The sequence below is a fragment of the Mustela putorius genome, unplaced genomic scaffold (genome assembly GCF_011764305.1).
Source record: "Mustela putorius furo isolate JIRA1106 unplaced genomic scaffold, ASM1176430v1.1 tig00000198_pilon_pilon_pilon, whole genome shotgun sequence".
In the NCBI taxonomy this organism is placed as follows: Eukaryota; Metazoa; Chordata; class Mammalia; order Carnivora; family Mustelidae; genus Mustela; species Mustela putorius.
The window spans coordinates 8,655,711-8,682,010 of NW_025421311.1; the positions used below are offsets into that span (position 1 = coordinate 8,655,711).

Genomic DNA, 26,300 nt, shown 5'->3' on the forward strand with positions numbered 1-26,300 from the left:
CTTTTTTCCAGTGGACATTCTTTCCTGCTTTGTCGAAGATTAGTTGACCATAGAGTTGAGGATCCATTTCTGGGTTCTCTATTCTGTCCCGCTGATCTGTGTGTCTTTTTTTGTGCCAGTACAATACTGTTTTGATGATGACAGCTTTGTAACATAGCTTGAAGTCTGGAATTGTGATGCCACCAGCTTTGGTTTTCTTTTTCAACTGTCTTTTGGCTATTCAGGGCCTTTTCTGATAACATACAGATTTTAGGATTGTTTGTTTCTGGTGCTTCATTTCTAGCATATAGAAACACAAGAGACTTTGGTGTGTTGATTTTATACCCTGCAACTTCACTCGATTCCTGTATCAGTTCTAGCAATATTTGATGGAGTCTTTGGGTCTTTTTTTTACCTAGACTTTCATGTCATCTATGAGGAGTGAAAGTTTGACTTCTTTGTGAATTTGGATGACTTTTCTTTTTGTTGTCTGACTGCTGAGGCTGGGACTTTCAGTACTATGTTAAACAACAGTGGTGAGAGTGGACATCCCTGTGGTGTTCCTGACCCTAGGAAAAAAACTCAGTTTTTCCCTGTTGAAGATGATATTTCCTATGGGCCTTTCCTAGAATTATTCTATTTTAAAAATTGATAGTTACAAAAAACTTAAAGCACCTAGCACAGTGCCTACCACACAGTGCTCAATAAATGTTAGCTAATATTAAAAAATAATAATAATAATAATAAATGATAGTTAGAATTGCCTGGCATAATTCAGATATAAGGGATGAAGTAGAATTATGGATGAGCTAGTTATAAAACTGAAAGAAAAATCTTTAAATATACTGGAGTAGAATAGAAAAGTCCTACGCTAATAACAGTGAGTAGCTATAGCAAAAGATGTGATCTGGGAATGACTCACAATAAAGAAGTAGTCTAACTTGAGTTCAGTAAAACTACACCAAAAAGTGACCCTGCACATTCTGAACAAAGTTGTCAAAAACATAAATATGAAGATCTAATAGTCAAAGTATTATTTATTTATTTATTTAAGATTTTATTTATTTATTTTACAGAGAGAGATCACAAGCAGGCAGAGAGAGAGGAGGAAGCAGGCTCCCTGCTGAGCAGAGAGCCCGATGCGGGGCTCCATCCCAGGACCCTGAGATCATGACCTGAACCGAAGGCAGTGGCTTAACCCACTGAGCCACCCAGGCGCCCCCAAAGTATTATTTATTTAAGACTAAGTCAATAAATGGTAATTCACTAAAATGAGCACACGCACTTTCTTTCTCAAATAAATAAACCCTAAAAAAATAAATAAAAATTAATAACTTTTTCTAGAAGCATCTTCAGCAAACTTCCCTCCTGTCTCAATAGCCACAATTGGGTCTTGGCCTTTTCAAGACTAATCATTACAGGGAAAAGAGAATTTCCAGGATTGGACTAATCAAGATAGATGGCCTGTGGCTGGAGCTTGGATTCACTTTCCTGAAGCACATGGTTGGGAAGAATATGGTGACACCTAAACCAGTCTGGGGAGCTGTTGGCAAGACTGAAGGTGGTAAATAGGTTGGTTAGGCTAAGACTATCTGCTACATAGCCACAAAAATGAGCTGTTAAGTTTAGAGAATTCTGGCTTCTGTCTAGTATACAGCATTTCTAGCTATTAAGAAGTTTTTTGTTTTTTTTTTAAGGAGAAAACTTTTTGAACTTCTATAGATTTGCAATTCATATTGTCCTAGTTCCACACCCGTACATCATGGAAAAAGTTTGGCAACTATTTAGTGTAGAATATTATAATTTTTTTTTAAGGAGGCTCCATGCCCAGTGTGGAACCCAACATGGGGCTCCAACTCACAAGATCCTGACCTGACCTAGAGTCACACACTTAACCGACTAAGCCACCAAGGTTCCCCTCATGTAGAATATTTTAAAAGTGTGGCCAATCCCCAATCTGTAGGCTTTGTGAAGGCAAGAATCTCACTTCAGCTCATGGTCCATCCTCATAAGAAATCAGAGATTAGGTGGAAACTTCTATAGAAAAATAGGAGTTATCTGTGAACGTTTATACTGGATAACCTACATCAGGGCTATTTTTCATTAATTGAGTCAGAAGTTTTGTCTGGCCCCACAAGGGGAATGTGGGTGTTTTTGTAGAATAATATGTCTTTGTGTTAGCTAAATAATAAAATCACTTATTGAGCAATTATTAATTATGATCTGAAACTTAATTTTTTAGGGGGAGGGTCATTAAATTGGATGTTTGTCATCTTAGTCCTTCTTTTCTTTCTCTTTAATATTTTAGTTTACTTTTTATTGAGCTCTACACCCTACATGGGCCTCAACCTTGGGACCCCAAGATCGAGAGTCCCATACTCCACCAAATAAGCCAGCCCAGGTGCCCCTTCCCAGTCTTAATTCTGAAAGGTATTTGCTAAGTAATTTAGATATTAGAATTAAAAGGCTTATTTGGAGATTATGCTGAGTGAAATAAGTCAAGCAGAGAGAGTCAATTATCATATGGCTTCACTTATTTGTGGAGCATAACAAATAGCATGGAGGACATGGGGAGTTAGAGAGGAGAAGGGAGTTGGGGGAAATTGGAAGAGGAGGTGAACCATGAGAGACTATGGACTCTGAAAAACAATCTAAGGGGTTTGAAGTGGCGGGGGGTGGTGGGAGGTTGGGGTACCAGGTGTTGGGTATTAGAGAGGGCATGGATTGCATGGAGCACTGGGTGTTGTGCAAAAATAATGAATACTATTATGCTGAAAATAAATTAAAAATAAATTTTAAAAAATTATTTGGTGATAATCACCCAAGTCCTGTTTTTTGCTCTTGTAAATCAGCTGAAGGCATTGCTTATCAGTAGGAAGACATCAACTCTGGGGGCACCACCTCCTAGCCTGGCAATGTAATTAATTACAGAAACACACTAAGGTCTTTTAGGCTTTGTTATCCAGAGTTCATTCAGATTTGTTGTTGGAACAAAGGCCAAAATCAAAGAAGGAGGAGAGGGAGGAACTAATATTCCTTGGGCTTTACCTATGTTTTCTCCTTAATTTATTCATCATAACAAGTGTACACATCAGTGCCACATGTTATAAATGTAATACCTAAGGACTGGAAAGGTTGAGTGACTTGCTAAATTTATACTATTAGTAAGTAGTGGAGATAACCATTCTGACTATAATATCCCCAAGGACCTCACAGTCATAATGCACTGATTTAATGGCTCTGCATTGTTTGGTACATTTATTTTAGAAAACACAGAACAGGGACGCCTGGGTGGCTCAGTGGGTTAAGCCTCTGCCTTCAGGTCATGATCTCGGGGTCCTGGGATCGAGCCCCGCATTGGGCTCTCTGCTCAGCAGGGAGCCTGCTTCTCCCTCTCTCTCTCTGCCTGCCTCTCTGTCTACATGTGCTCTCTCTCTGTGTCAGATAAATAAATAAAATCTATTAAAAAATTATTTTAAAAAACACAGAACATTCAAACACAAGACAGTTATCTGTTGCTGAATGGTATTTTATTAGCTTAATAATTTGGGCCTGCCCTTAGCATTAATAAGCTTCAGCACTAATCACAAGATTTTCATTCACCGGTGGGGAAATTTTTGTCTTTTAAAAAATGCAGTTGGAGAAAGGGCGTCTACTTCTTGGGGGCTGCAGTGACAGCAGGCTTCTCTTCACGGGTGATGGGAATGGTGCGCTCAGGACCAGAGGCCTGCTTCCTTGGTCCATTCACAGTGAGGACCCCGTCAGAGGACAGGGATGAAGTAATGGCAAGAGGGTCCACATCAGCTGGGATCCGGTATTTCCTGTGGAACTCCCGGGAGATGAAACCATGTTCATCCTAGTCCAAGAGAATGAGGAAAAAGAGAGATAAGAACAGGAAATACCACACCACTTCAGAACTCAGACATCCTCCTTCCCCTTAGGTGTGACCATACACCATTGCAACAAGAGAGAAAACCCAACAGCTGTTCTGTTTGGGGCTAAGATCAAATTGCCTAGGTGCGGGGCGCCTGGGTGGCTCAGTGGGTTAAGCTGCTGCCTTCGGCTTGGGTCGTGATCTCAGGGACCTGGGATTGAGTCCCGCATCAGGCTCTCTGCTCGGCGGGGAGCCTGCTTCCCTCTCTCTCTCTCTCTCTCTGCCTGCCTCTCCATCTACTTGTGATTTCTCTCTGTCAAATAAATAAATAAAATCTTAAAAAAAAAATTGCCTAGGTGGTCACTGACCAATGAGAGCCTGAGAAATCTGAAACAGTCAAAACTGCCAATCTCCCCAAACTGAGGCATGGCAATTTTTAGGGGTGTTTCCCAAAGGTTTAGATCAGTGTTGGGCCTACAGGATCTGGAATATTATTCAGCATTGAAGATCTGAGTCCCCAGGGAAGCCCAGAAACTGTCTTCACTCCTCAAGAATGTCCCAGAATGTCCCAGACCAAAAAGACTACTGCTAAAAACAACAACAACACTTCACGCAAGGGGACTATGACCCAAACTTAAATCACATAAGCAAAACTGAAACAGCCCTAGGACCTCAAATTATGCTGTTTGATACATGAGAATCTGAATTATCAATAATCAGTAAGCAGACTCATTTAAAAACGCACCCAGAAACTAAAGAAAAGCCATTCCTCATTTTCTAGAATTCTGCTAAAAAACTACCTGCTTCTAGAATTCTCTAGAATTCATTGTGTAGAATTTTGTGAAAACTTTATACCCAACCTTTACACCAGCTGAATCTCAAGCATTTATGCAGATAGGCTCTCATTTAACTGATTTCCACATGGGCGCCAGGGTTTTAGCTCCTGAGTGCAGCTCTGAAACTTAGGCAAATCAAGTAGTTCAGCCTTTTAGATGAGCTAAAGATGAGAGGATTCTGGAACTTCTAAAAGCAAAGTCCTAAAGTCAAGAGCCTTCAGGGTATACGCAATTCATTTAATTAAGTAAAGTAACCAGGTGTCCAACAACCACGATTCCTGAATCCGCGGTCCTCAACTTTGAATAGACATTAGAATTACCCAGGGAGCTTTTGGAAATACTGATGCCTGAAGTCAACCCCTTAAAAAATTCTGATTTAGGGGCACCTGAGTGGCTCAGTGAGTTGAGCATCTACCTTCGGCTCAGGTCATGATCTCAGGGTCCTGGGATCGAGCCCCACATCGGGCTCTCTGCTCAGTGGGGAGCCTGCTTCCCTCTCTCTCTCTCTGCCTGCTTCTCTGCCTACTTGTGTCTGTCAAATAAATAAATAAATAAATCTTTTTTTTAAAAAAGTCTGATTTAATTGGTCTGGAATATGTCTAAGCACTGGAACTTTTTTTTTTTAATTCCCCTAGTGATTCTAAGGTAGCCAAAAACCACTGGATTAAATGGAAAATAAACCTCCCATGTATCCTATCTAAGGCAATCAAATCAAAACAAACAGCAAAACTCGACTTCTCTGGCCCAAACACAACAGCAGGTCAATCCCTGTCCCAGACCCTAATGGCTTACGACTAGAAAGTCACCAGGCTCAGGGGCTGATGGGAGTGTCCGCTGTATGATACGCACTGGATGAATGAGCAGAAGAGAAAACAAGCTACACACCTGACGCTCTTCATGTTTGCCGTGCACCTCAATCACGTCTCCCAACACCTTGACCTTGAGTTCCTCTGGGGAGAAGTGCTTCACATCCAGGTTGACAGAGAATCTGTCCTTCTCCAGGCGCATCTAGAAATAGCACGGTGGAGGGGGAAGGGGAAGGGAAAGGAGAAAAGATGGTATGAACGTGGATGACCTTAGTGCAGTCTCTTCATTCTGTAGACTTGCCTTCTGTCCAGGGGGTTTATCCTCCTGTTTTTGGCTAAAAGTCCCTTTATGAATAAACATGGCTCTCTGGTTCACGGGAGCCACCACAGTGGTACCCAAGCCATACTGCATGGTCATCAGACCCAAACTTTATTTACAGGGACAGGAGAGAAGACTGGCCACCCAGGGGAGCAATGACGAGGAGAGGTCATGGCTTCTGCTGCCTCTCTGACCCCAATGCCTGGCCTTGTCATTTGTCTGTGAGACAAAGGCCCCTTCTTCTTACTCAGGCCTCTGCCAAGTTTCCCACCCACCCAATCTGGAATGTTCTGCTGGCCCTGATTGTCCTTCCAAAGCCCTTGCTCACTCAGCTCCTGTTTACTCACACTTGAATATTTTTAAACCAGAGTGTGCTCTGTGACAGCTCGGTCAACCTTATCTGTTCATCCCACTCTCCCACCCTCTTAGGACAAGTGGGGGGTCCCAAGACTGGACCTACATTCTTTACTCATTAAGTCTGAACCCAGGTCAGTGCCCTATCACAGCTCTGAGAAACCTGCAAAATCATAGATGAAGGCATAGAAAGAAAGTAAATAGTGTTTGCTGTCTCCTGCTCCATGCAGTGGAGATAAAAAGCTCAGAACAAGGCAGGACCGTTTCCTGACTCTGAAACTTGAGATGCTAACATTTGTCAGGGGTATGAGATATTAGAAGAGGTGAGCAAAGGAGTCTGAAGGCAAGCAGCTCTTTCTTTGTAGATCTTTATGGACCGAACCAGAAAGGGGCACCCTACTTAGAAGCTAGGGGATAGAAGATGATCTTCACAGCATATGGGAAAAATGCAGTCAGTAGGATTCAGTGCAGCATCCAGTACCAACAGGTAACTGGGGGAAAGGACCAGTGGCCTAGTCTGTCTTCACTGGTGGACATGCAAGTGCCTAAGACCCTGAGACATAGCCAGATTTAAGCAGGGAGACAAAGGAGAGCAGATGGATATATTTCCAAGCGGTTCCAGGAAGAGCTCTTCTTTCCTGGCAGAGACTTACCTCTGAGAGCCCGGTGTCAATCCAGCTGGGTGCCCGCAGGAAGGAGGGCGGCCGAAGGTAGAAGGGGCTCAAGGAAGTAGAAGTTGGGAAGAGATCAGACTCCAACAGGTGCTCTCCGAAGAACTGGTCAAAGAGGCGGCTGGGTGAGTGGAAGGGAAAGAAGGGGCGGCGGATCCAGGGGTGGTGGATGGCGATGTCCATGGTGGCTAGGTGAGTGGAGGGGGTCAGCTGGCTGGTCAGCTCCTTCAGCTGCAGCTACAGCCAGCCCCTTATATACGCAGTCTTGTGAAGCTTCTGGAATGGTGATGTCAGGAGTTTTATTATCCCAGCTCACTGCCCGTTCATGGAGACTTGTGATCGGGGATTTGGCAGTGTGACACATACCCAGTACTCACTGAGCTAAGAAAAGAGAAATACAAACACGTCTGAGCTGGCTGGTGACTTGTCCTGGTCTTGTTTCACTAGCTTTCCATCCACACCCAGTGGCAGCCACCCCCCGCCCCCCAACCAGCCTCTGTTCTGGAGCTGGAACAGAGTCAGGAATCCCAAGCAGGCGGGTGGTGTGCCCCCCCTCCTACTCTCCAGCCTACCATGCCAGGGGAATTGGGCCAGCAACTATCTTGGGCCTGGGCAGGAACTGGAATCTTCCTAGGCCAGGCCCCAGGGACATTAACCCTTTGTGGGTCCCTGTGGCAGAGCATTGAGCACCAACAAGTCAGCGCCACACATCTCTGTGATGCTCCAGGTTGGCCGGAGTCCAGGAGAGGACCCTAACATGAATCTGGGCAGAAGACTCTTCACCCCACCCCAAAGAGAGGGTGGGAAAGTTTCTTGCATCTTTTATCCTACACAGCGCACAGAACATTAAAACCAGGAACGCTTTATGAAGTAGGGTGCAGGGTGCCTGGGAGGAGGGAGGCTGGAGGAGGCGTAGAAAATGTGCAAACTTGGGCGCCTGGGTGGCTCAGTGGGTTAAGCCGCTGCCTTCGGCTCAGGTCATGATCTCAGGGTCCTGGGATCGAGTCCCGCATCGGGCTCTCTGCTCAGCCGGGAGCCTGCTTCCCTCTCTCTCTCTGCCTGCCTCTCCGACTACTTGTGGTTTCTCTCTGTCAAATAAATAAATAAAATCTTTAAAAAAAAAAAAAAGAAAGAAAGAAAATGTGCAAACTGTAAAAGGCTCTCTTAGTCCTCTTCAGGGCCTCCGGCACCAGCCTCCCCTCCCCAGCTCGCTGCCCAGCCAGGACCCCCAGCTGTCCCCTTAGGCCGCCCACGACAGCTGAAGGGTGTGCAGGGGAGGGCACGGGGGTCCAGGCGGCGCTGGTCACACACTTGTCGCTGGCGCTCAGGGGCCCTGCTCTCCGCCCCTCCCCCGCAGGCTCCGCACTATTTTGGGTGGTGTAGACCCCGCCCCCACCTCCGACCGAGCCCTGGCTCTCCAGCCAGCTGGAGGGGTCGCTGCTCCGTTGGGGCTGCACCTCGGATCAGGGCCTCGGACGCCTCTGCAGCCATGTCGGGCCGCTCGGTGCCACATGCCCACCCGGCCACCACCGAGTACGAATTTGCCAACCCCAGCCGCCTGGGCGAGCAGCGCTTCGGAGAAGGTATGGCACAGACGCCACCCCCTTGCCTCCCACCCCCACCTCCTGACATTCCGGGCTGACCTCCCAACGGTACTGGCCTCCACCCCACTCTGGGCTTAACTGAACTCCTGGGGCGAGCCATCTCCCACCCCAGACTCCCCCTCCGCCCGCGCCAAGCAGGGCTCTGTCCCCTTCCTACCGACCTCGGTGCAGATGCCTTGCCCGCAAGGCTCAGATACCTGCCCCTGTCCCCCTTGGTGTGCCTTCTTGTTCCCCTTCTGCCCACCGGGTCCCTGTTTGGTTTGCCCTCCTCCACCCCTGTCTCATTCTCTAACTCGGTCCCCTCTTTGCAGCTGCCACCTTGTAGCCGCTGTGTGCCCCTGCCTCCTTTTCCTACTTCTCCGGCCTCCCTGGCTTCTCTCCCACACCCTTATCTCCTGATCTCCTCACTTTACCCTGTTCCCACCTCATCCTCCTACAACCTGCCTCTTTTCTCTCTCTGCCCCTCAGGCCTTCTGCCAGAAGAGATCCTGGCCCCCACCCTCTACCATGGCTACTATGTCCGGCCCCGAGCCACCGCAGCTGGGGAGGGCAGCAGGGCAGGGGCCTCTGAGCTTAGGCTCAGTGAGGGCAAGTTTCAGGCATTTCTGGATGTGAGCCACTTTACCCCAGATGAGGTGACCGTGAGGACTGTGGACAACCTGCTGGAAGTGTCTGCCCGGCACCCCCAGCGCCTGGACCGCCACGGCTTCGTGTCCCGAGAGTTCTGCCGCACCTATGTCTTGCCTGCTGATGTGGACCCTTGGCGGGTCCGCGCTGCCCTCTCCCATGATGGCATCCTTAATCTGGAGGCACCGCGGGGTGGCCGACACTTGGACACAGAGGTCAATGAGGTCTACATCTCCCTGCTCCCCGCACCTCCTGATCCTGAGGAAGAGGAGGAGGCAACTGGAGTTGAGCCCTGAGTGCCGTGGAGCTGGCTTGCGGCGAACCCTTTTCTACCTCCACCGTGATATGAACAGCTGCCCACCACCCCAGAGGTAGCAGTGTCCTTGGGGGAAGGGCAAAGTGCATGGCCCACAATGTATGGTTTGGTCCCTTGAGACGTGTCATAGCCTTTGGTTTAGTTCTGGGTGGAGGTGAATAAACCCAAATCTCAGGGCTGTGTTTGTGCTGCTCCCCATTCTGTGGCCTGGACGATGGGATGGGCAGGGAGGGAGGGGCTCATAGCCAGCTAGACAAAAAGCTCCTCAGTTAGATGTGCCCAACGTCACAGCACCCTGAGCTCACACTTGGATGCTGAGATCATACCCGGAAGCTGACACTGGCTCCAGATCAAATTCCTAGCCATAATTTTTTCACAATGCAACAAAAGAGAGAGTGATCCTGGGAGGGAAAAGGGATATGCCGTCCAAACAGCCCAGAGGGCACTGTCTGAGCTGGTGATTAGAGACACAAAAACAAGGGTCTCCAGCCTGTCTGGCCTGTTTTGGGTAGGGGTTGGGAAAACAGTTTTAGGCTGGAGAGAGTTGCCTAAAGCCCTGTTTTCCCAGAGTAAGGTCTGTCCACTGAAAATGGTCTCTAATTCTGAGCGATGGAGTATGCATACACAGGGCACAGACACGAAGCCTCTGCCATTGTCACCAACCACACAGTGGCTCCAAACTGTGCATATGGGAGGCCTGTGACAGAAAGCATTTGTTTCTAATCTTGGAACATCCCAAAGAGAGGAATTCCTGAATCACCCACCCAATTAAAGACTAAATGCAGGGGGACCAGGGCTGTTTGTGTGGTGACGATGGCCAGGGAGCCCTCCTTTGGAAGCAGTCTTTTTTTTTTTTTTTTCTTTTAAATGTCAGAGAGAGATTGTGACTGACAAGCAAGGTGAGCAGCCCGCTGGAGGAAGAAGCAGGCTCCCGGCAGAGCAAGGAGCCCCATGCGGGACTTGGATCCAGGACCCTGAGATCATGACCTGAGCTGAAGGCAGATGCTTAACTGACAGAAACCCAGGCATCCCAACTGAAAGCAGAGTCTTAATACCAGGGACACGGTGTGTTCAGGAAAGCGTGGTTGTCTGACTCCTCGGTTACTGTGTCGTTCAGGCACGTGTCTGATTTGAGGAGTGTCAGAGGATCTCCTTGCCCCCAACTATGTGTTTTATAGTTGTGGTGGACATCTTCCATTAAAGTGGTTGATTCTGAACCTTAGGTTACAGACCCAGTTGAAAAACCTAGCAAAAGGAATAGGTCCTCTTATGGACAAAATACACATGCTATCAAATTTGCCTTACCGTTTGAAGAGGTTCACACAGCTCTTGAGTTCCACTCATACACCCCTCCTTAGGGATTTGTGGATTCCCAAGATAAGAGCCCTCACTCAGTGAATTCACTTCTTGGTTAAAGCGTTACCATTTATTAAAAATGAAAGCATGCCTCAGAGAAATAACAATGGATATATTAATTTGTTCATCCATTCATTCAACAAATGTTTCTCAACCCCCAAGTAATACACTATGGTGGATATACATTATAAATATAGATTTTATTTATTTATTTTTAAAGATTTTATTTATTTTTTTGACAGACACAGATCACAAGTAGGCAGAGAGGCAGGCAGAGAGAGAGAGAGAGGAAGGGAAGCAGGCTCCCTGCTGAGCAGAGAGCCCGATTCAGGGCTCGATCCCAGGACCCTGGGATCATGACCTGAGCCAAAGGCAGAGGCTTTAACCCCCTGAGCCACCCAGGGACCCCTAAACACAGATTTTTTAAAAACATGATCTTTTATTGTCTACTCTCTAGAACCTTAATCTAACTGAGAAGAAAAAGAAACTAGAAAGGCTCCTCTTCGGACTTCAACCAGAACCACTTCCATTGATCTATTTTGGAATTGTTATTTTTATGCGAGCTTTATTTCAAAGAGAGGGCTCCTTAGCTAGGAAAAAAAAAATCTGAAACTTCTCATTTAGTCCATATCCCCATACCACTCAAATTCATTTACAACTATTAGTCAACTTCCTCTTGGGACATTTTAAGTGACAGAGAACTTAGAACTTCCTAAGTTCTTGTTGGCAGTTCTTCATCGGAACTTTTTGGATGTATTTCTTACAAATTCTTCCTTCTGTTAACTCCAAATCTTCACTTTAGTAACCTCTGCTCACTGGTCTAGTTATGTCCAAAAAAATCAATGCAATCCATCTTTCACTTGGGAGTCCCTTGAAGATTTTTTAAAATAACCATCCCATCCCCTTAAGGCTTCTCTTTCCCAAGTAAACATACCTAATTCTTTTAACCATATTCTATAGGACTTTTTTTTTTTTTTTAGTTTGTTTATTTATTTATTTACATAATCTCTACACCCAATGTGGGGCTCAAACTCATGACCCTGAGATCAAGAGTTGCATGCTCTATTCACTGAGCCAGCCAGGTGCCCCTAGGACTTTCCAAACCACTTATCGCTTAGACAACTTTCTCTTGAACACACTGCCTTTCGACAATGTAACTTGAAATTCAACATGTAGACGTAAAATTATTATTTCAATCACAGGCTGACTGGAACAGACTTTACTGGAATCATCAGTATCCTTGCTTATCACTCCAGAATTCCATTAATGCTGCTTAAGATGTATCAGGCTTTCTGGGTACCACAATACACTATTGATTGCTTTGGAGTTTCTTTCTTTTTTTCTTTTTTTTAAGATGTATTTATTTATTTATTTATTAGAGAGAGAGAGAGAAATCACAAGTAGGCAGAGAGGCAGGCAGAGAGAGAGGGGAAGCAGCCTCCCTGCTGAGCAGAGAGCCCAATGCGGGGCCCGATCCCAGGACCCTGAGATCATGACCTGAGCCAAAGGCAGAGGCTTCACCCCCTGAGACACCCAGGCACCCTGGAGTTTCTGTTCATAAAATCTCTTTGGTGTTTTCCTTTATATTAGAGGAATGTGGCTGAAAAGGAACCAGATTGTGGAGGGCTTTGAATGCCAGGCTAGGATGTTTGGGTTATCAGGATGAAAAGAATACAGTTAATGGTAGAATACAGAAGGAATTGCTGGGCAGAAGCATAACCAGGAAGCAAGAGGCTAGTGAGATGATCCAGCACAAAATAGTAAAGTAGATGCTTTGCCATCCAGCAAGTAGCTGAGAACAAGAAGCAGTAACAGTAGCTAGGACTTAGTGAAAGCTTCCCATGTGAGCCCGGCAGGTTTCACAGATTCTCCCAGAGCCCCTAGTTTCTACAGAGGGATTTTCTCATCTGCAGCTTACTCGTTGGAGAGAGTGGAACGAGTCTGACGTTGGGTGGCTGGAAGGAGAAGCTGGATTGTGGGAGTGGAGCTTCCATAGTTCTGTACTGGGCATGAGGAAGTAAGTGGTCAGGAAGTGCTGAGGCCATTCCAATTGTAGAATCATATGATTTTTGACCAGAAAGGGGATTAGGCAATGAGTTGAGACCTCTCTTTCACCCTCGTAGATAAAAGTGATTTGCCCACATTAATTCCAAAAGCAAGGGAGAATATAAAAGGAATCCATGTCCCCAAATTTAAGTTTCCAAGAGACTCCAGTATTCAAACCCAGATTCTAGACAGGGATAATTAGAAACTGATACTGGTCATGTTGAAAGTGAAACTCCATTAAACCTGAGTAGTGCTGGGGAAACATAAGTAAGACTCTTCATTCCATTATAGAAGATAATTTCAATGACTGTGAGGTAGTAGAAAAAACACTTCCTAAGGAAACCCAGAGCTCTTTTCTATCTCACGTTTCTTTTCACTGAAGCCTGAAGCTCAAAGTTCATGGCTTCATCAAAGCAGCTCCAAATCCCAAAGGTGAGATGGTTCTCACCTGGAGCCCATGTGTGTTCCTCTACCCTTTGGCTGGGAACAAGTCACCTGGGAATCACTCCAGCAGGTGGCTTCCAAAGTCCAACCTGCTAGGTTGAAATCTGACACTGACAGACTCACTGGGAGCAGCTATTGAAAGCTGAACCAGGAACCAGGAAATACACCAGCCTCTACACATAGAAAACAGCTGGCCTCCCTCAGAGACAGAGCACCATGGGAAACCAGCTCTGCTGCGCGGGAAGCTGGTGAGTAGGGGCTGGGGGTGGAGGGGAAGGTCTCTGTCAGTGGAAGGTGGACGTGGAGGCCCAGGGATAAGAGAAAGCCTGCTGATAGTTCTCGACTGCCCTCCCACTGCCGCCTCCCTCTGTCTGGCACGTCTCCGGGTGCCCCACCAGAGCATTACCTCTTTCTGTCTTCCCTCCTTTCAGAAAGCTTCAGAAAACACAGCCAAGCCTGCTGACTGTGGAGGGGCCAGGGCAGGGCCGGAATGGTGAATTGGCATGGGTTCTCTCGTCTTCCTCTCCTTTCCTTTCTTCCCCGGAGGATAATCATCTTTCTAGCAGAGCTTACTACCCTCCGGGCACTTTTCAAACAATCTCTTTCCAACGATGCTATGAGGGAGGTGGCCTTACGTGTCCTGTTTCAAACAGCTGAGAAGCTGAGGTTCAGGGAAGTTAACTTGTCCCAGGTCACATGGCCAGTGAGCAAACAAACGAACATTCCAACCCAGGCCCTTCGGACTTCAGAGCCTGTGCTTTCAACCACTACTTAATATTGCCTCCCAAATCAAGGAAATCGACTTTGGAGCAATGTCACTTAAAAGGGCAGAAATGGGGTGACAGAGAACGCCCAAGGACTATTTGAATACAGCTTCCACATTTACTACTGTGTGCCCTTAGGCAAGTCCTGTAACTTCTCTTTTTCTTCATGTATACAATATAGATAACATGACCTATGTTGTTCAGATCATAGAGTTGAAGAGCAGAGGATATGTGAAAGCCTCACAATAATTTATTTGTGGTGTTTTACCCGTTCTTTTCCAGAAGTGTAAATCACTCTAAACCCCCCACCTGGTTTTATCTTGTTTGCTGTTTTCTTATTTATACCTTCCATGCCTGGTTCAGTCTTGAGGATGTCTTGCTCATGAAAAAAAATCATCCTTATATTTAGAGAAATAGATAAGGTACATTGAAAAGCCCATGTGATTTGGAATCGGTACATTGGATTCCAGTCCTACTCATTCATTTATTAAACAAATATTTTATTTGTTTAATACTCATTCATTTATTAAACTACTCATTCATTCATATATTAAACTCATTCATTTATTAAGCTACTCATTCATTTATTAAACAAATATTTTATTGAATGCCTATATGTGCCAGGTATAATGACAGGTACAGAAGACATAGTGATAATGGGAAATTTGGCTCCTGCCTTCTTGAGTAAGAAACCAAAACTCTAGGTCCTCAGTTGGCCCATCTGTGAAATGGAAACAATAATGAGATTCTCAGAATGTTATCAGGACAGGGTGAGAGGTACTTTTTTAAACTCTGAGATGTCCCATAGACATAGGACACTTAAGGATAGCTAAGAATTTTTTTTTTCAAAGATTTGAGAGAGAGAGAGAGAGAGAGGGAAAGTGTGATGAGGGGAAGGGTGGAGGGAAAGCAGACTGCACTGAATGAAGAGCCTGATGGAGGGCTTGACTCCATGACCCTGAGATCATCACCGGAGCCGAAATCAAGAGTTGGATACTCATCCAACTGAGCCAGCCAGGCACCTCGACATCCAAGAATTTCTGCAGAAAGGGTGTCACAGGTTCTTTCACTTCCTTTGTTCAAAGTTTTCATAGTCTTCATTTTTGGTAAGTTCTTCCTCTAGTGGTGTTGAATCATAGCAGTCAGCTTTTACTGATGCTCATCATATGTCAGGCACCTAAATGAGTATTTTACATTTTTTTAACATAATACCTCCAGTAGTTCATGGGGTTTAGGCTCTACTGTTATCCTCATTTTATTAATAAGAAAATGAAAGCGTGAGGAAGCTAAAAACTTGCTGGTCATACAGCTAGTCTATCTGACTCTAGAGCCTGGCTAGAAACACTACCCCCAATATTCTAACCAAAACAATTTTTTTCCTTCTTAAAATAAATAGTAGGACAAGGGGTGCCTGGGTGGCTCAGTTAGTTAAGTGTTCGACTCTTGGTTTCAGCTCAAGTCATGATCTCAGGGTCCTGGGATTGAGCCCCGCATTGGGCTCTCCACTCAGCAGGGAGCCTGCTTCCCCCTCTCTCTCTGCCTGCCTCTCTGCCTACTTGTGATCTGTGTCTGTCAAATAAATAAATAAAATCTTTTAAAAATATAAAAAAATATTCTAAATATATTTATAGCAACTATAAATGATGAAAACATTTTAGTCTATTTCCATGTAATCCCTTTTTTTTTTTTTTTGGTGTACCTCATAGTTACAGTTATCCATGCCACAAAGGAAACAACATGTCTACAAGTGTACAGAGTGTACAGCAATGCTCCGTGTTCCCCCCCTAACAGAGCTGGCTGAGAGTCACAGCCAGACTGACGTTCCACCTGATGCGGAGTCCCAGTAAAGCTGATCAGGGATGACCATGCGCCGGTGCAGGACTCCAAGGTTTCAAAACTTTATCTTTTATTAGCAATCCTGATTTTATATACGGTGAAGCCCCTCACCCCCGTATAAACTGAGGCAGAGTGGGCCTTCATGGGAATCCAAACATTTTCAACAAAGCTTTGAAGCATCTCAGCATAGAACCCCCGGCTCAGGCCACCCTACCCCACACAGCCAATGACTCGGAAAGGTCACCTCGTGTAATCCTTTTGAAATACCTAGGTGCATAGCTTTTATCCCAAAACTTGCCTTATTATCCTCTTATTAACTTAAAGAGTAAGATTTTCCATGCTATTAGATGTTAGATGTTCTTCCAACATGTTTCTTTTTTCTTTTTTTTTTTTTAAAGATTTATTTATATATTTGACAGAGAGAGATTACAAGTAGGCAGAGAGGTAGGCAGAGAGAGAGGAGGAAGCAGGCTCCCTGCTGAGCAGAGAGCCCAATGCGGGACTCGATCCCAGGACCCTGAGATCATGACCTGAGCCGAAGGCAGCGGCTTAACCCACTGAGCCACCCAGGCGCCCTCCAACATGTTTATTAAATGGATGTACAATGGTCCCTTTAGTGGAGATGTCCTTTATTAGTCAGTTCCTGATACTGGATGTAAAGGATGTTTCCTGTTCTTTACAATTGTAAATAATCCTGCAACAAGCATCCATATTTGTGCCTGCTTACTTCTTAGGACATGGAATTGCTACATCAGAGGGTACACACTTTATGTTTAGGCTTCCTTATACTTCTTGTCAATTGTATTCCAGGAAAACTGAGCCAATTTTTATTCATACTACTAATATCGGAAAGTGCCCGTCTCGTTTTCTGAACTCTGAACTAAAAATCAAATCCTATCAGCTATGAGTCTACCAGAATACTCCATTTAGGTTGTGTCCAGGCATTGTATAGCATCTGACTTGGGAACAGGCTCCATTCACTAAAATAGGGCCGCCCTAATCTGTTGCGTTAGAATTTATGTTCTCTTCATCCATTTAAGTAGAAGTAAGTAGGAGAACAGTGGCGACAAGGGACAAGAAATTAGAGGCTAGGGTAAGGCTATGACTTGAGTGAGGTAAAGAAAAAAGAAAGCAAGGAAGGAAAAGAGAGAGAAAGAAAGAGAAAAGAAAAAAGGAAGGAAGGAAAGAAGAGGGAGGGAAGGAAGAAGGGAGAAAAAAAGATAGAAAAGGAAATGCGGAAGTAGAAGGAGTAGAAAGACCTAAAAGTGGTTTCACAGCTTTTCTTCTGAACCACCTGTAAACTTCAGATGGTAATTCTATCTGCTTTCAACTCAGCAAGCTGCATTAAAACCAAAAATCAAACCAAAACAGAAGCCTTTGTCAAATACAAAGTGGGAAAATCATGATTTTCCCACAGTAGTAAAATAGACATGATCTAGAAGTTTCCTTCCCTCTCTCTCTCTCTTTCTTTTCAGTTAGCAAAAGGAGGAAATTTCCTTATGGAGACAGAAGTCACGCAGACAGGGTTGGCTCCGGTGAGAGTTTGGAAATGTACTAGCAAGAAAAAGCATCTGGAGTAAGCCCCAAACTATTCAGCCTATTTCCTCAGACAAATGTTTTTCTCTGGTCATCACGCAGTTGACAATCACGTAGACACACTGGCTCCACTGGGGACCCCAGAGGTTCTGAAATGAGTCTGTCCTACAGCTCAGAAATGAGGTCTGTCCTGCAGCGAGGACAAAGTAGCTGAGTCACTCACCAAATTCAGAGCTCCCTGTGCTGTGTGTGTTAAAGGTTAAATATCTCTCACTTTCTCTGTTAATTAAAAACAAGGACAGGGAAGCAGGGAGGGAGATCACCTGCTAGAAAAGGGCTTTGAGGGGTCCTAACTTGTTAGCCCTCATTGTGGCAGCTTCTGTGACTCCCAGAGTGAGAATCCCATTATGGCAGAGACCCTGAAAAAAAAAAAAAGCACAGAAGCGGCAGCAAGAGGGTCTCTGAATCCAGGAATATCCCATAATTTGGCAGGTTTCCCTCGCCCTCTGCTGGGATTAGCCTGTTAGACAATCCCAGAATAGCCCTCAACCCAGCTATATCCCTGGCATGTTGTGTCTGTTTGCCTGAGGCTGTATTTTGGGTTTGGTTATGTCAGTTGTACCACTCCACCTTCCAGAACCATCCTTGTGGGAGAGATGTGGTACCCCTGATAAATGCTTTCAGGCTGACTTAGGGTGAATCTTTGAGGGAAGTGAGAGGGTCATCCTAGAATGTTAAGGAGACCACAGAACAAATGATGAAGGTGAGAAGATTGAGGCCAGGACTCTTACACGTGGATGATCTGTGTTTCTTTTCACAGGAGCTGCCCATCAACTTCCCAGAGGAAAAAGAAAACGGGTAACTGGGTGTTGGGGATGGGGGCTCGGAGTGGTTGAATTAGAGAAGAGAAGACGCAGAACCGGTGTCTTTGGAAAGGGCATAAGAATGAAAAAGAGAAGTAGCCTTGGAAGGGGTGAAGGGAGATAGTACACCAGAGAAAATCTTCAGGGTTTCCAGACCAGCTCTAAAACGCTGGGTCTCATCCTTTCCATTATCTTAGAGTGGCAAGGTTGGTTGTGCGTTCTTTCATTCACCCAGCAAAAATTAACTGAGCACTTACAGTGTATGTGGGGCACTCTGCTGGGTCCCAAGGAGGCAAGAGAGGCACAAGGACACACAGTCTCAGTCCTCGAAGAGCTCAAAATTAAGTTTAAGAGACTTATTTACACATAAACAAATGCGATGCAATCTACCAGTGCTGTAAGATTCACACTCGTACGGTAGGAGAATGGGAAAAAACACCAATGTCGAGGGAACAGTAGCAAGTCCTCAAGCTGGAAGAGGAGCAGAGAAGAAAAAGGTGGGTAGTGCCATTACCTCATGTAGAAGAAAGAACAGAAAGAGAAAGAAAGAAAGAAAAAGGAAGGAAGGAAGGAAAGAAGGAGAGAAGAGAAAAGAGGGGGAAGAAAGGAAGAAAGAGAAAGAGGAAAGAAACAAGGGGCTGAGTTGACTGACTGTTTGGTGTGGCTGAGCACTGTAGGAATAGTCTGTATAGTAGACTGTAAGCTCCCTGAGGCAGAGGAAATCGCTTGCTCCTCCTTCTAGCCCCAGAACGTGCCACACCGCTTGGCATATAAAGGGCTCTCAACATGTACCTGCTGCACTGTGTTAGGCGCCGGTGAAAATGAGGATGGAAGATCTTATGCGCAGAGCATGACAGGAGTCTGGACGTGGGAAGGGCAGCAGTGAAAGAGGTGCGAGCCGGGGCAGGAGATTAGTTAGAAGCCCACCGTAATAGTTTGAGATTCGAAGAGGGCAATCTCAGTAGAGACAAGGAAGAGAGAATGAATTTAAGCTGGGTTTCTTCCTCTTAGGAAGCCAAGCAAGACGGGCCCCGAAGCAGCAGCAGCAGCAGCAGCAGCAGCAGCAGAATAGTGTAAAGGTAATGACCGGCCTCTGCCCCTTCCAGGGGGCTGCTCCCACCGGGGATCTGAGGACTCAGCTTTTACACACTGCCACACATCTCAGTTATCTTCAACCAGAACTTGCTGGTTCTGCCCCTCCAAGGAGCCAAGCGAAGGGACATCAGAATCACCGGCCCTGCTTTGTGGGTGAGGGGCAAAAGCAAGCCAAGAATGTCCCTTAATGCTGTCTGTCTCTTGCAGGCCCATGACACAAGAGGACCTATTTATGAAGAGGTGTTCGAGAAGCCGGAGACTCAGGAGCGGAGTCAAGGCCTCAGGTTGAAGGAGAGCAGCTTGCATTACGCAGACATTCAAGTGTGCAGCTCCACCCAGCCGCGCTCTGCTCGGGAGGTGAAACACCTGCAATCAGAAAATGCTACGCAGTATGCCACCCTCCGCTTCCCCCAGGCCACACCGCGCTATGACAGCAAGAACGGGACCCTAGTGTGAGCGCTGGGGAGGACGGACCTGTTTCCATCCCTTCACCCTTGGGGAGAATCTGCCCTGGGGAAGTGGCTGGCACCCCAGCAATGGCTGCCGCGTTTTCAAGAACTCCAGAGCCCTTTCGAGTGCTCCCAGTCTTGCCCCCTTCCCTAAGCCTATTGTCTTCTTTGCCACCATTAGCTTGGAGTTGTATTGGGGCTAGCCAGGGTGGACGGAGTTCCACAAAATGACGGGGGCTAGGAGGAGCTGCCGGAAGTCTGTTGGCCCCTACCTCGGCTCCTGCTTTCAAGAAAAGCACTGATTAGGACAGGTTGCCCCAGCACTTGACCTGGTTTTGTTGGGATTAATTTAAGGGCGTCTCTTCTACACACCTTAAACGCCCAAGCTGAAGAAGGAGAGATGCTCTGGGAAAGCATCCCGACTCTTGCCGCACAGCCCCCAGAGCTGGCTTGGGCAGTTCCCTCGGTGGCTGGGTCAAGGGTGCCAGAAGCCAGACAGACAAACGAGGCCAGGGGCTGAGGCTGACCGTGGGTTACCAGTACAAGTCCCTGACAGTACTGCACGGCCCGGAAACTCCCCTTCACTGGACTGTGGGCTCTCGCAGGTGCGGAGCCGCTGGGATCAATAAATCGCAGAAGGAACGTGGCTGGTGCGTTTTCCGGGGTGGGGGTCTGTCGGCTCTACGTCAGAGAAGCAGGTCTCGCTCAGCCTGAGGGCAACCAGGAGATCCCAACACTCCGCGGGGACCACACAGGCTTTGGCTGGGGCGGAGCCGGGTTGCAGTTTGGATGCCCAGGAGGCGGGTTCGTATCTGCAGGAGGCGGAGCTCCCTGGGCCAGTCCCTGCATTTGGGAGGCCGAGTTGGAGACGGGGTCAAGGCCTGCTGGGGAGGCGGTCTGGGCCTTTAGGAGGCGGAGCCAGCCTGGCAGGGGGCGGGGCCTAGGTTGTCCAGGGCTGGCTCGCGCCGGCGGGGAGGTGGGCGGAGCCGGGCGCGGAGGTGGGCGGGGCTGGGCGGGGGGGGGGGGGGGCCGGCCTCGCGTCACCATGGCATCGGGAACGCAGCGGCAACGCTGTATCAGGAGGCCGAGCTCAGAAGGGCGAGGGGGGCAGAGATGCTGAACCAGAAGCACCGAGGATTTAAGAGGTAGGTGCTGAAATGTGTGTGTGTTGGGGGGGAGAGCAGAGGGGACGTGCCTGGAAAATATACTTACCACTGGCTGAGCGTCCAGATCAGAAAGGGGGACACACGGAGGGGTGGGGGTGGGGGCGTCGCTGGAAAGGAGGCGGCGGAAGTTTCAGGTTCTGAGCCTTACAGGTTCTTAGGGTGCAGTTCCTGATTCAGACTTTCAGAGCTTGGAGACGTGCCCTTTCAGTCTGTATGCCATCCTCCCCAAATACCGATGCCCCTTGATTTATCCCTTAGAGGGGCGATTCCTTAAGACAGACATAGTACTTCGTGAAAATGGAATCACAGCACAAAATAGTTGGTAATCATAGTATCGACTTCATAGAACGTTTGTGAGTATTTAAAACACTTGGAACTGTACATAGTGTGTAGTCAAATGTAAGCTGTCGTTATCATCATTATCATCATTTTCCGGGCCTGTTCTCTGGCACAGACCTAGTGCAAGTCGACTTGGAAGAAGTGGCTAGAAAACTTCTTCCAATACTAATTGGCGAAGTAACTCCCTAGCCTGTTTATTATTAGCTGGGACGGAATACCGTGAACTTTATTTCCAACGGTGGTTTACTATGATGGTCAAATTCAATGATGTAGGTGATAACACTTTGTAGACTTAAAGTGCTATGTAAAAATTTCTGCTTTAAAATATTAATACAGTCCTTCTAGGTTAAAAGGAATTCCTGAGGATGAATGGAAGTGCATGCTATAAGAAGAACTCCCAGTATTTATCTGTCTTGTCTTCAGAATTCTTACTGTGGTCATTGACTGATTATCTTAGGGAGGAGGGAAAATGCATTCTTGCTTGACTGATAGGGAAGCATTGGTCTTTCCTTTATTACTGTTAAGTCTAAGTGGCTAGTTTTTAAAATACTCCTGGGATAGCCCTGTTGTGGTTATAATATCTTTGGCTGGATTTCCTTCTGACCAGGGTCCCATTTCTGAAACTTGTAGATGACATAAATTGATAGATTCGGGGCAGGGGCCTGACACTAATAGATTGGTTTAGCTTTGGAATTTTTTTTCTTGTCCAGTATTTTTGTACATTGTCCCTCTTCCTATTTTAAGGTGGCCCTGATCCGGCTTTTCTAGGGACTCCGAAGATGGGGACTCAAGTGGTTAGGAGACTCTGTAACTCCCTGATGCCAGCAGAGCCCTCTGTAAGTTTCTGGTGTACTGTTGAAAGGAGTGTGATGACATTAATGGAATTTTGGTACAGTTCCACAACTAGGGGATTTCTCCATCAAGACTCAGATCCTGGAACAAAATTGTCATATATTTGCTTTCTTTTCTTGCTTCCCCTTCTTGTAGAAATTCTAGCTCCCTTGATTCGTTATAAATAAAATCAGGGAGAAGTTAAAAAATTATGGCAATTAATCAGAATGTATGCAGTTTGAAAGATTTAAATAATGTCTGTTATAGAAATAATGCATGCTAATTATAGAGCATTTGGGAAATATTACAAACCATGATTTTATTTATTTATTTATTTTTAAAGATTTTGTTGATTTGAGAGAGAGAGACAGAAAGAGGGAGACAGCTTGAGCAGCAGGGAGGGGCCAAGGGAGAGGGCGAAGCAGGGAGCCCCATGCTTAACCCGACTGAGCCACCCAGGCATCCCTAAAACAAATATTTTAACAATTTCATATTAACAAACTTAGTTTTAGGGACGCCTGGGTGGCTCAGTGGGTTAAAGCCTCTGCCTTCGGCTTGGGTCATGATCCCAGGGTCCTGGGATCGAGCCCCGAATCCGGCTCTCTGCTCAGCAGGGAGCCTGCTTCTTCCTCTCTCTCTCTCTGCCTGCTTGTAATCTCTGCCTGTCAAATAAATAAATAAAATCTTTAAAAAAAAGGGACGCCTTGGTGGCTCAGTTGGTTAAGCAGCTGCCTTCGGCTCAGGTCATGATCCCAGCGTCCTGGGATCGAGTCCCACATCGGGCTCCTTGCTCCGCAGGGAGCCTGCTTCTCCCTCTGACTCTGCCTTCCACTCTGCCTGCCTGTGCTCGCTCTCTCTCTGACAAATAAATAAATAAAATCTTAAAAAAAAAAAAAATCTTTAAAAAAAAAAAAACTTAGTTTTAAAAAAAGCAAGAGTCAAGGGGTTTCAGGGTAGCTCAGTCTGTTAAACATCCTACTCTTGATTTTGGTTCAGGTCATGGTCTCAGGGTCATGAGCTCTAGCCCTACGTTAGGCTCCACACTCAGTGGGGAGTCTGCTTCTATCCCTCTCCCTCCTTATGCTCACTCTCTCTCTCAAATAAATAATAAGTAAATCTTTCAAAAATGTTTTATTATGGTTACTAATGTTTGGTAAGCACATTTTTCTTGACAATTTTTCTGTTTATTGGACTTTTAGTTTCCCCTCCCCCATTGTGAGTAACAAATTGATTTCCTCATTTAAGACTTTTTTCTTAGGGTTGGTTTCCAGAAGTGGAATCCATAGGTCAAAGGACGTGAGCATTTTAAGTAATAAGTTACCTTTTAAAAGAAGAATCCTGGTGTCAAATTACATATACATCTTCCAGAAGGCAGAGGGTCATCAGCTGAGAGATAGAAGGGTTCTTGGTAGAAATCAGGCTGCCTCTTGCAATGATACCTTAGGTCCTGCAGAAAGATTATTTCATGATAGTGTGGTTAGTAACCAGCTAGTTAGGAGCCGTAACATATGAATGGCAATCCAGAGGTGTGAGGACTTGTGTAGTGTTTACATAGTAAAGAAATTTAAGAGACACTTCCAAAATATCCACCAGATGTCGCTAGTCTTAATCTAATTTTTACCTTTAGGATAACCAGCAGATAACTTTTGTGATGTGATTTCAAGATGTGAATTTCAAAAATTCATGTAGAATGTATTTGCATATCTGCTTAAGTACAGTTTATATTAAGCACTAGCATCTGGTGATTACTTTGGCAACATCCCACTCTAGGCTCTTACCATTCTGTCTCTTTTTCCCTTTTTCTTCCCACTCAGTCTGTCACACTCACCCTGTACACTCTGTCCCCATATACTAATATTGGATTCTCAGTTTTACTAGTCTTTCTTTTACTATTCTGTCTTTCAGTCTTGTTTCTTGCCTCTTTGTATATTTGTATATTTATGTATAACTGTGAGTTCCTTAAGTTTTTTTGCTAAAAGAATGGGAACTGGCATATAATGACATATAATAGGAACTCAAGATATTTAGCACACATTTAATGATAAAAGACATCGATGAAGGGGATGAAAATATAGAAGGATACTAGAAATTATTTATATTTGTCTTGGAAATACACTGAAAGAGACTAAGATTTATACTTCTAAATTAACTATATTTATATGCTAAGTGATATACTATAGAACATGTTGTGACCTTTGAATTATAAAAAGAGGAATACTCATTCGTTCAGCCAGGATTTACTGAGCATCTACTATGTGCCAGGAAACTTTTTTTTTTTTTCTGGAGATAAACCAGTAACAAAACATACAAATTCCCTGCTCTCATGGGCCTTACATTCTGGGCAGGGAGACACTGACTATAAGCAAACAAACAAGTAAATACAGACAATATAAGACAGTGATGAATGCTGGGAAGAAAAATAAAAATAAAGTAGGCAAAGAGGTTTGGGAGTCCCTAGGTGAAGGGGTGCTGTCATTTTATGTATTTACTTTTATTTATTTATTGATTTTTAAGTAGGCTCTACACCCAGTGTGAATCCCAGTGCAGGGCTTGAACTCAGGACCTGAAATCAAAAGCCAGATGCTTAACTGACTGAAACACCCAGGTTCCCTGGGTATTGTCATTTTAAATAGGGTGGTCAGGGAAGGCTGAACAGGTAAAAGTGATATTTGAGCAGAAACCTGAAAAAAGGACAGGAATGAACCATGGGTTATCTAGGATTTGAGTATTCGAAACAGATTAAGATCTGAGCTGCCTTGATTTTCAGAAAACCAAGAGTGGTCAGAGGAGTTTTGGGAGGAAGCAGAACTTGAACTAGACGTAGTAAAGACCTGAGTGGCAGAAGCGTGGGACCTTCTAGGCTGAAGGACAGTCGTGAAGGCATGGGGGTGAAAATGAGCCCTGGAACATGTGAGACAGAGAGGGGCCTGCTAACCTGAGCATAGACAATTTGGGGGAGGGTCTTAAGAGTGGGGCACAAGGGGCACTTGGGTGGCTCAGTGGTTAAGCCGCTGCCTTCAGCTCAGGTCATGATCTCAGGGTCCTGGGATCGAGTCCCGCGTCGGGCTCTCTGCTCAGCAGGGAGCCTGCTTCCTCCTCTCTCTCTCTGCCTGCCTCTCTGCCTACTTGTGATTTCTCTCTGTCAAATAAATAAATAAAATCTTTAAAAAAAAAAAAAAGTGGGGCACGAGGAATTTATATCTGACAGGAAAAAGGAGTGTTTGAAAACACTTGACCATTTGAGCAGGAAGATGAATGCATTGTCTAAGTAAGATTAAGGGGTGTAGGCTGGCAGAAAAGTCAAAAAACGAGCCAGGACAATGTGGCGGGGTGGGGTGGGGGGCTTTGCTGATAGATGCAAGCCTTTTGTGGGCATTTATGCTGATGTCTCTGAAGATAAATGCAACAGAAATCGTAAACTTATGTTACTGCCAAGAAACTCGCCAGTGTGTGAAAACAGAAAAAGATTAAGAAATTATTTCAGTCATTTAAAATATTTCCATTGATAATTTTAATTATCTGTTTATTCAGACTGCCTTTCTGCTTCTTTGTAGTCATGAATGATTGCCCACAATAGATGTATTAAATTGACACAGGTGTGTATTTCACACATTTCGATACAGGGAGAAGTCACAGTCAATATTTTCACTGAACGACGGTTCTGTTTAAAGCTCGTAGTCTTACTTAGGCCATCATATTATTATCTGTATTAATAGGAGTGATGAATGAGTTTGCCAATTTCCTCCACTTGTTCATCATTCAAATGTTCAACAAAGAACATTTACTGAGTACCTTCTATGTCTCAAGCATTATATAAAAGTGTTGTGTAATGATTAAGAACTTGGACTTTAGGGCCCTGGGTGGCTTGTTTGTGGGATCAAGCCCTGCATGGGCTCCCTGCTCAGCAGGGAGCCTGCTTCTCTCTCTTCCACTCCCCCTACTTGTATTTCCTCTCTGTCAAATAAATAAATAAAATCTTAAAAAACAAACAAAGCAAAACAAAAAACCCCTGGACTTCAGCTTCACCACTTAGCAGCGATAGGACCTGGAGCTAATTACTTATCTGCCAGATCTCTCTTTCTTCATCTGTAAAATGGGGATAATAAAAACCCCCGACATGTAAGGGCCTATTTAGCCAGAGCAGCTCCATCCTGACACTGCCCGCCCCCCCTCAGGGAACTTACTTAAA

General features: G+C 45.5%; 4 protein-coding genes across 8 annotated transcripts in view; 3 read left to right on the forward strand and 1 right to left on the reverse strand.

Moving 5' to 3' along the window:
* Positions 1-3,492: 3,492 nt before the first annotated feature.
* CRYAB (crystallin alpha B) lies at positions 3,493-7,277 on the reverse strand. The gene is made up of 3 exons (XM_004749799.3): positions 6,822-7,277; positions 5,575-5,697; positions 3,493-3,835 (listed from the first exon to the last, which is right to left on the reverse strand). The coding sequence occupies exons 1-3, from the start codon at positions 7,020-7,022 to the stop codon at positions 3,632-3,634; spliced, it is 528 nt and encodes a 175-aa protein (XP_004749856.1). The 5' UTR covers positions 7,023-7,277; the 3' UTR covers positions 3,493-3,631.
* Positions 7,278-8,000: 723 nt separating this feature from the next.
* HSPB2 (heat shock protein family B (small) member 2) lies at positions 8,001-9,566 on the forward strand. The gene is made up of 2 exons (XM_004749800.3): positions 8,001-8,422; positions 8,912-9,566. The coding sequence occupies exons 1-2, from the start codon at positions 8,329-8,331 to the stop codon at positions 9,364-9,366; spliced, it is 549 nt and encodes a 182-aa protein (XP_004749857.1). The 5' UTR covers positions 8,001-8,328; the 3' UTR covers positions 9,367-9,566.
* Positions 9,567-13,026: 3,460 nt separating this feature from the next.
* CUNH11orf52 (chromosome unknown C11orf52 homolog) lies at positions 13,027-20,417 on the forward strand. Of its 4 annotated transcripts, XM_045077562.1 has the most exons (6): positions 13,027-13,480; positions 15,703-15,884; positions 17,308-17,408; positions 18,189-18,226; positions 19,243-19,310; positions 19,534-20,417. In XM_045077562.1, the coding sequence occupies exons 3-6, from the start codon at positions 17,332-17,334 to the stop codon at positions 19,780-19,782; spliced, it is 432 nt and encodes a 143-aa protein (XP_044933497.1). In that variant the 5' UTR covers positions 13,027-13,480; positions 15,703-15,884; positions 17,308-17,331; the 3' UTR covers positions 19,783-20,417. The 4 variants fall into 4 exon arrangements, with proteins under 4 accessions (XP_044933497.1, XP_044933496.1, XP_044933499.1 ...); XM_045077561.1 differs by lacking the exon at positions 15,703-15,884; XM_045077564.1 differs by lacking the exon at positions 17,308-17,408 and having other exon boundaries at positions 13,050-13,480.
* A 377-nt stretch (positions 20,418-20,794) lies between these two features.
* Positions 20,795-26,300, forward strand: part of DIXDC1 (DIX domain containing 1) — a 72,120-nt gene continuing 66,614 nt past the window's right edge. Inside the window, exons 1-2 of one of the 2 annotated variants that reach the window (XM_013054832.2) lie at positions 20,795-20,920; positions 22,025-22,116. In XM_013054832.2, the coding sequence (XP_012910286.1) occupies positions 22,060-22,116 (57 nt within the window). In that variant the 5' untranslated portion in view covers positions 20,795-20,920; positions 22,025-22,059. The remainder of the gene's footprint in view (positions 20,921-22,024; positions 22,117-26,300) is intronic. The other variant, XM_004749816.3, reaches the window with a different exon arrangement.

Bases quoted from the DNA above. Each gene is read 5' to 3' on its own strand.
- CRYAB (XM_004749799.3), bottom strand. From the start codon at position 7,022: ATGGACATCGCCATCCACCACCCCTGGATCCGCCGCCCCTTCTTTCCC. The intron at 5,698-6,821 runs GTAAGTCTCTGC...TGCTATTTCTAG, and splicing joins TTGACACCGGGCTCTCAGAG to ATGCGCCTGGAGAAGGACAG. The intron at 3,836-5,574 runs GTGTGTAGCTTG...CTCTTGGACTAG, and splicing joins GCAAACATGAAGAGCGTCAG to GATGAACATGGTTTCATCTC.
- HSPB2 (XM_004749800.3), top strand. From the start codon at position 8,329: ATGTCGGGCCGCTCGGTGCCACATGCCCACCCGGCCACCACCGAGTAC. The intron at 8,423-8,911 runs GTATGGCACAGA...TCTGCCCCTCAG, and splicing joins CGAGCAGCGCTTCGGAGAAG to GCCTTCTGCCAGAAGAGATC.
- CUNH11orf52 (XM_045077562.1), top strand. From the start codon at position 17,332: ATGGAGACAGAAGTCACGCAGACAGGGTTGGCTCCGGTGAGAGTTTGG. The intron at 17,409-18,188 runs GTAAGCCCCAAA...TTCTTTTCACAG, and splicing joins AGCAAGAAAAAGCATCTGGA to GAGCTGCCCATCAACTTCCC. The intron at 19,311-19,533 runs GTAATGACCGGC...TGTCTCTTGCAG, and splicing joins AGCAGCAGAATAGTGTAAAG to GCCCATGACACAAGAGGACC.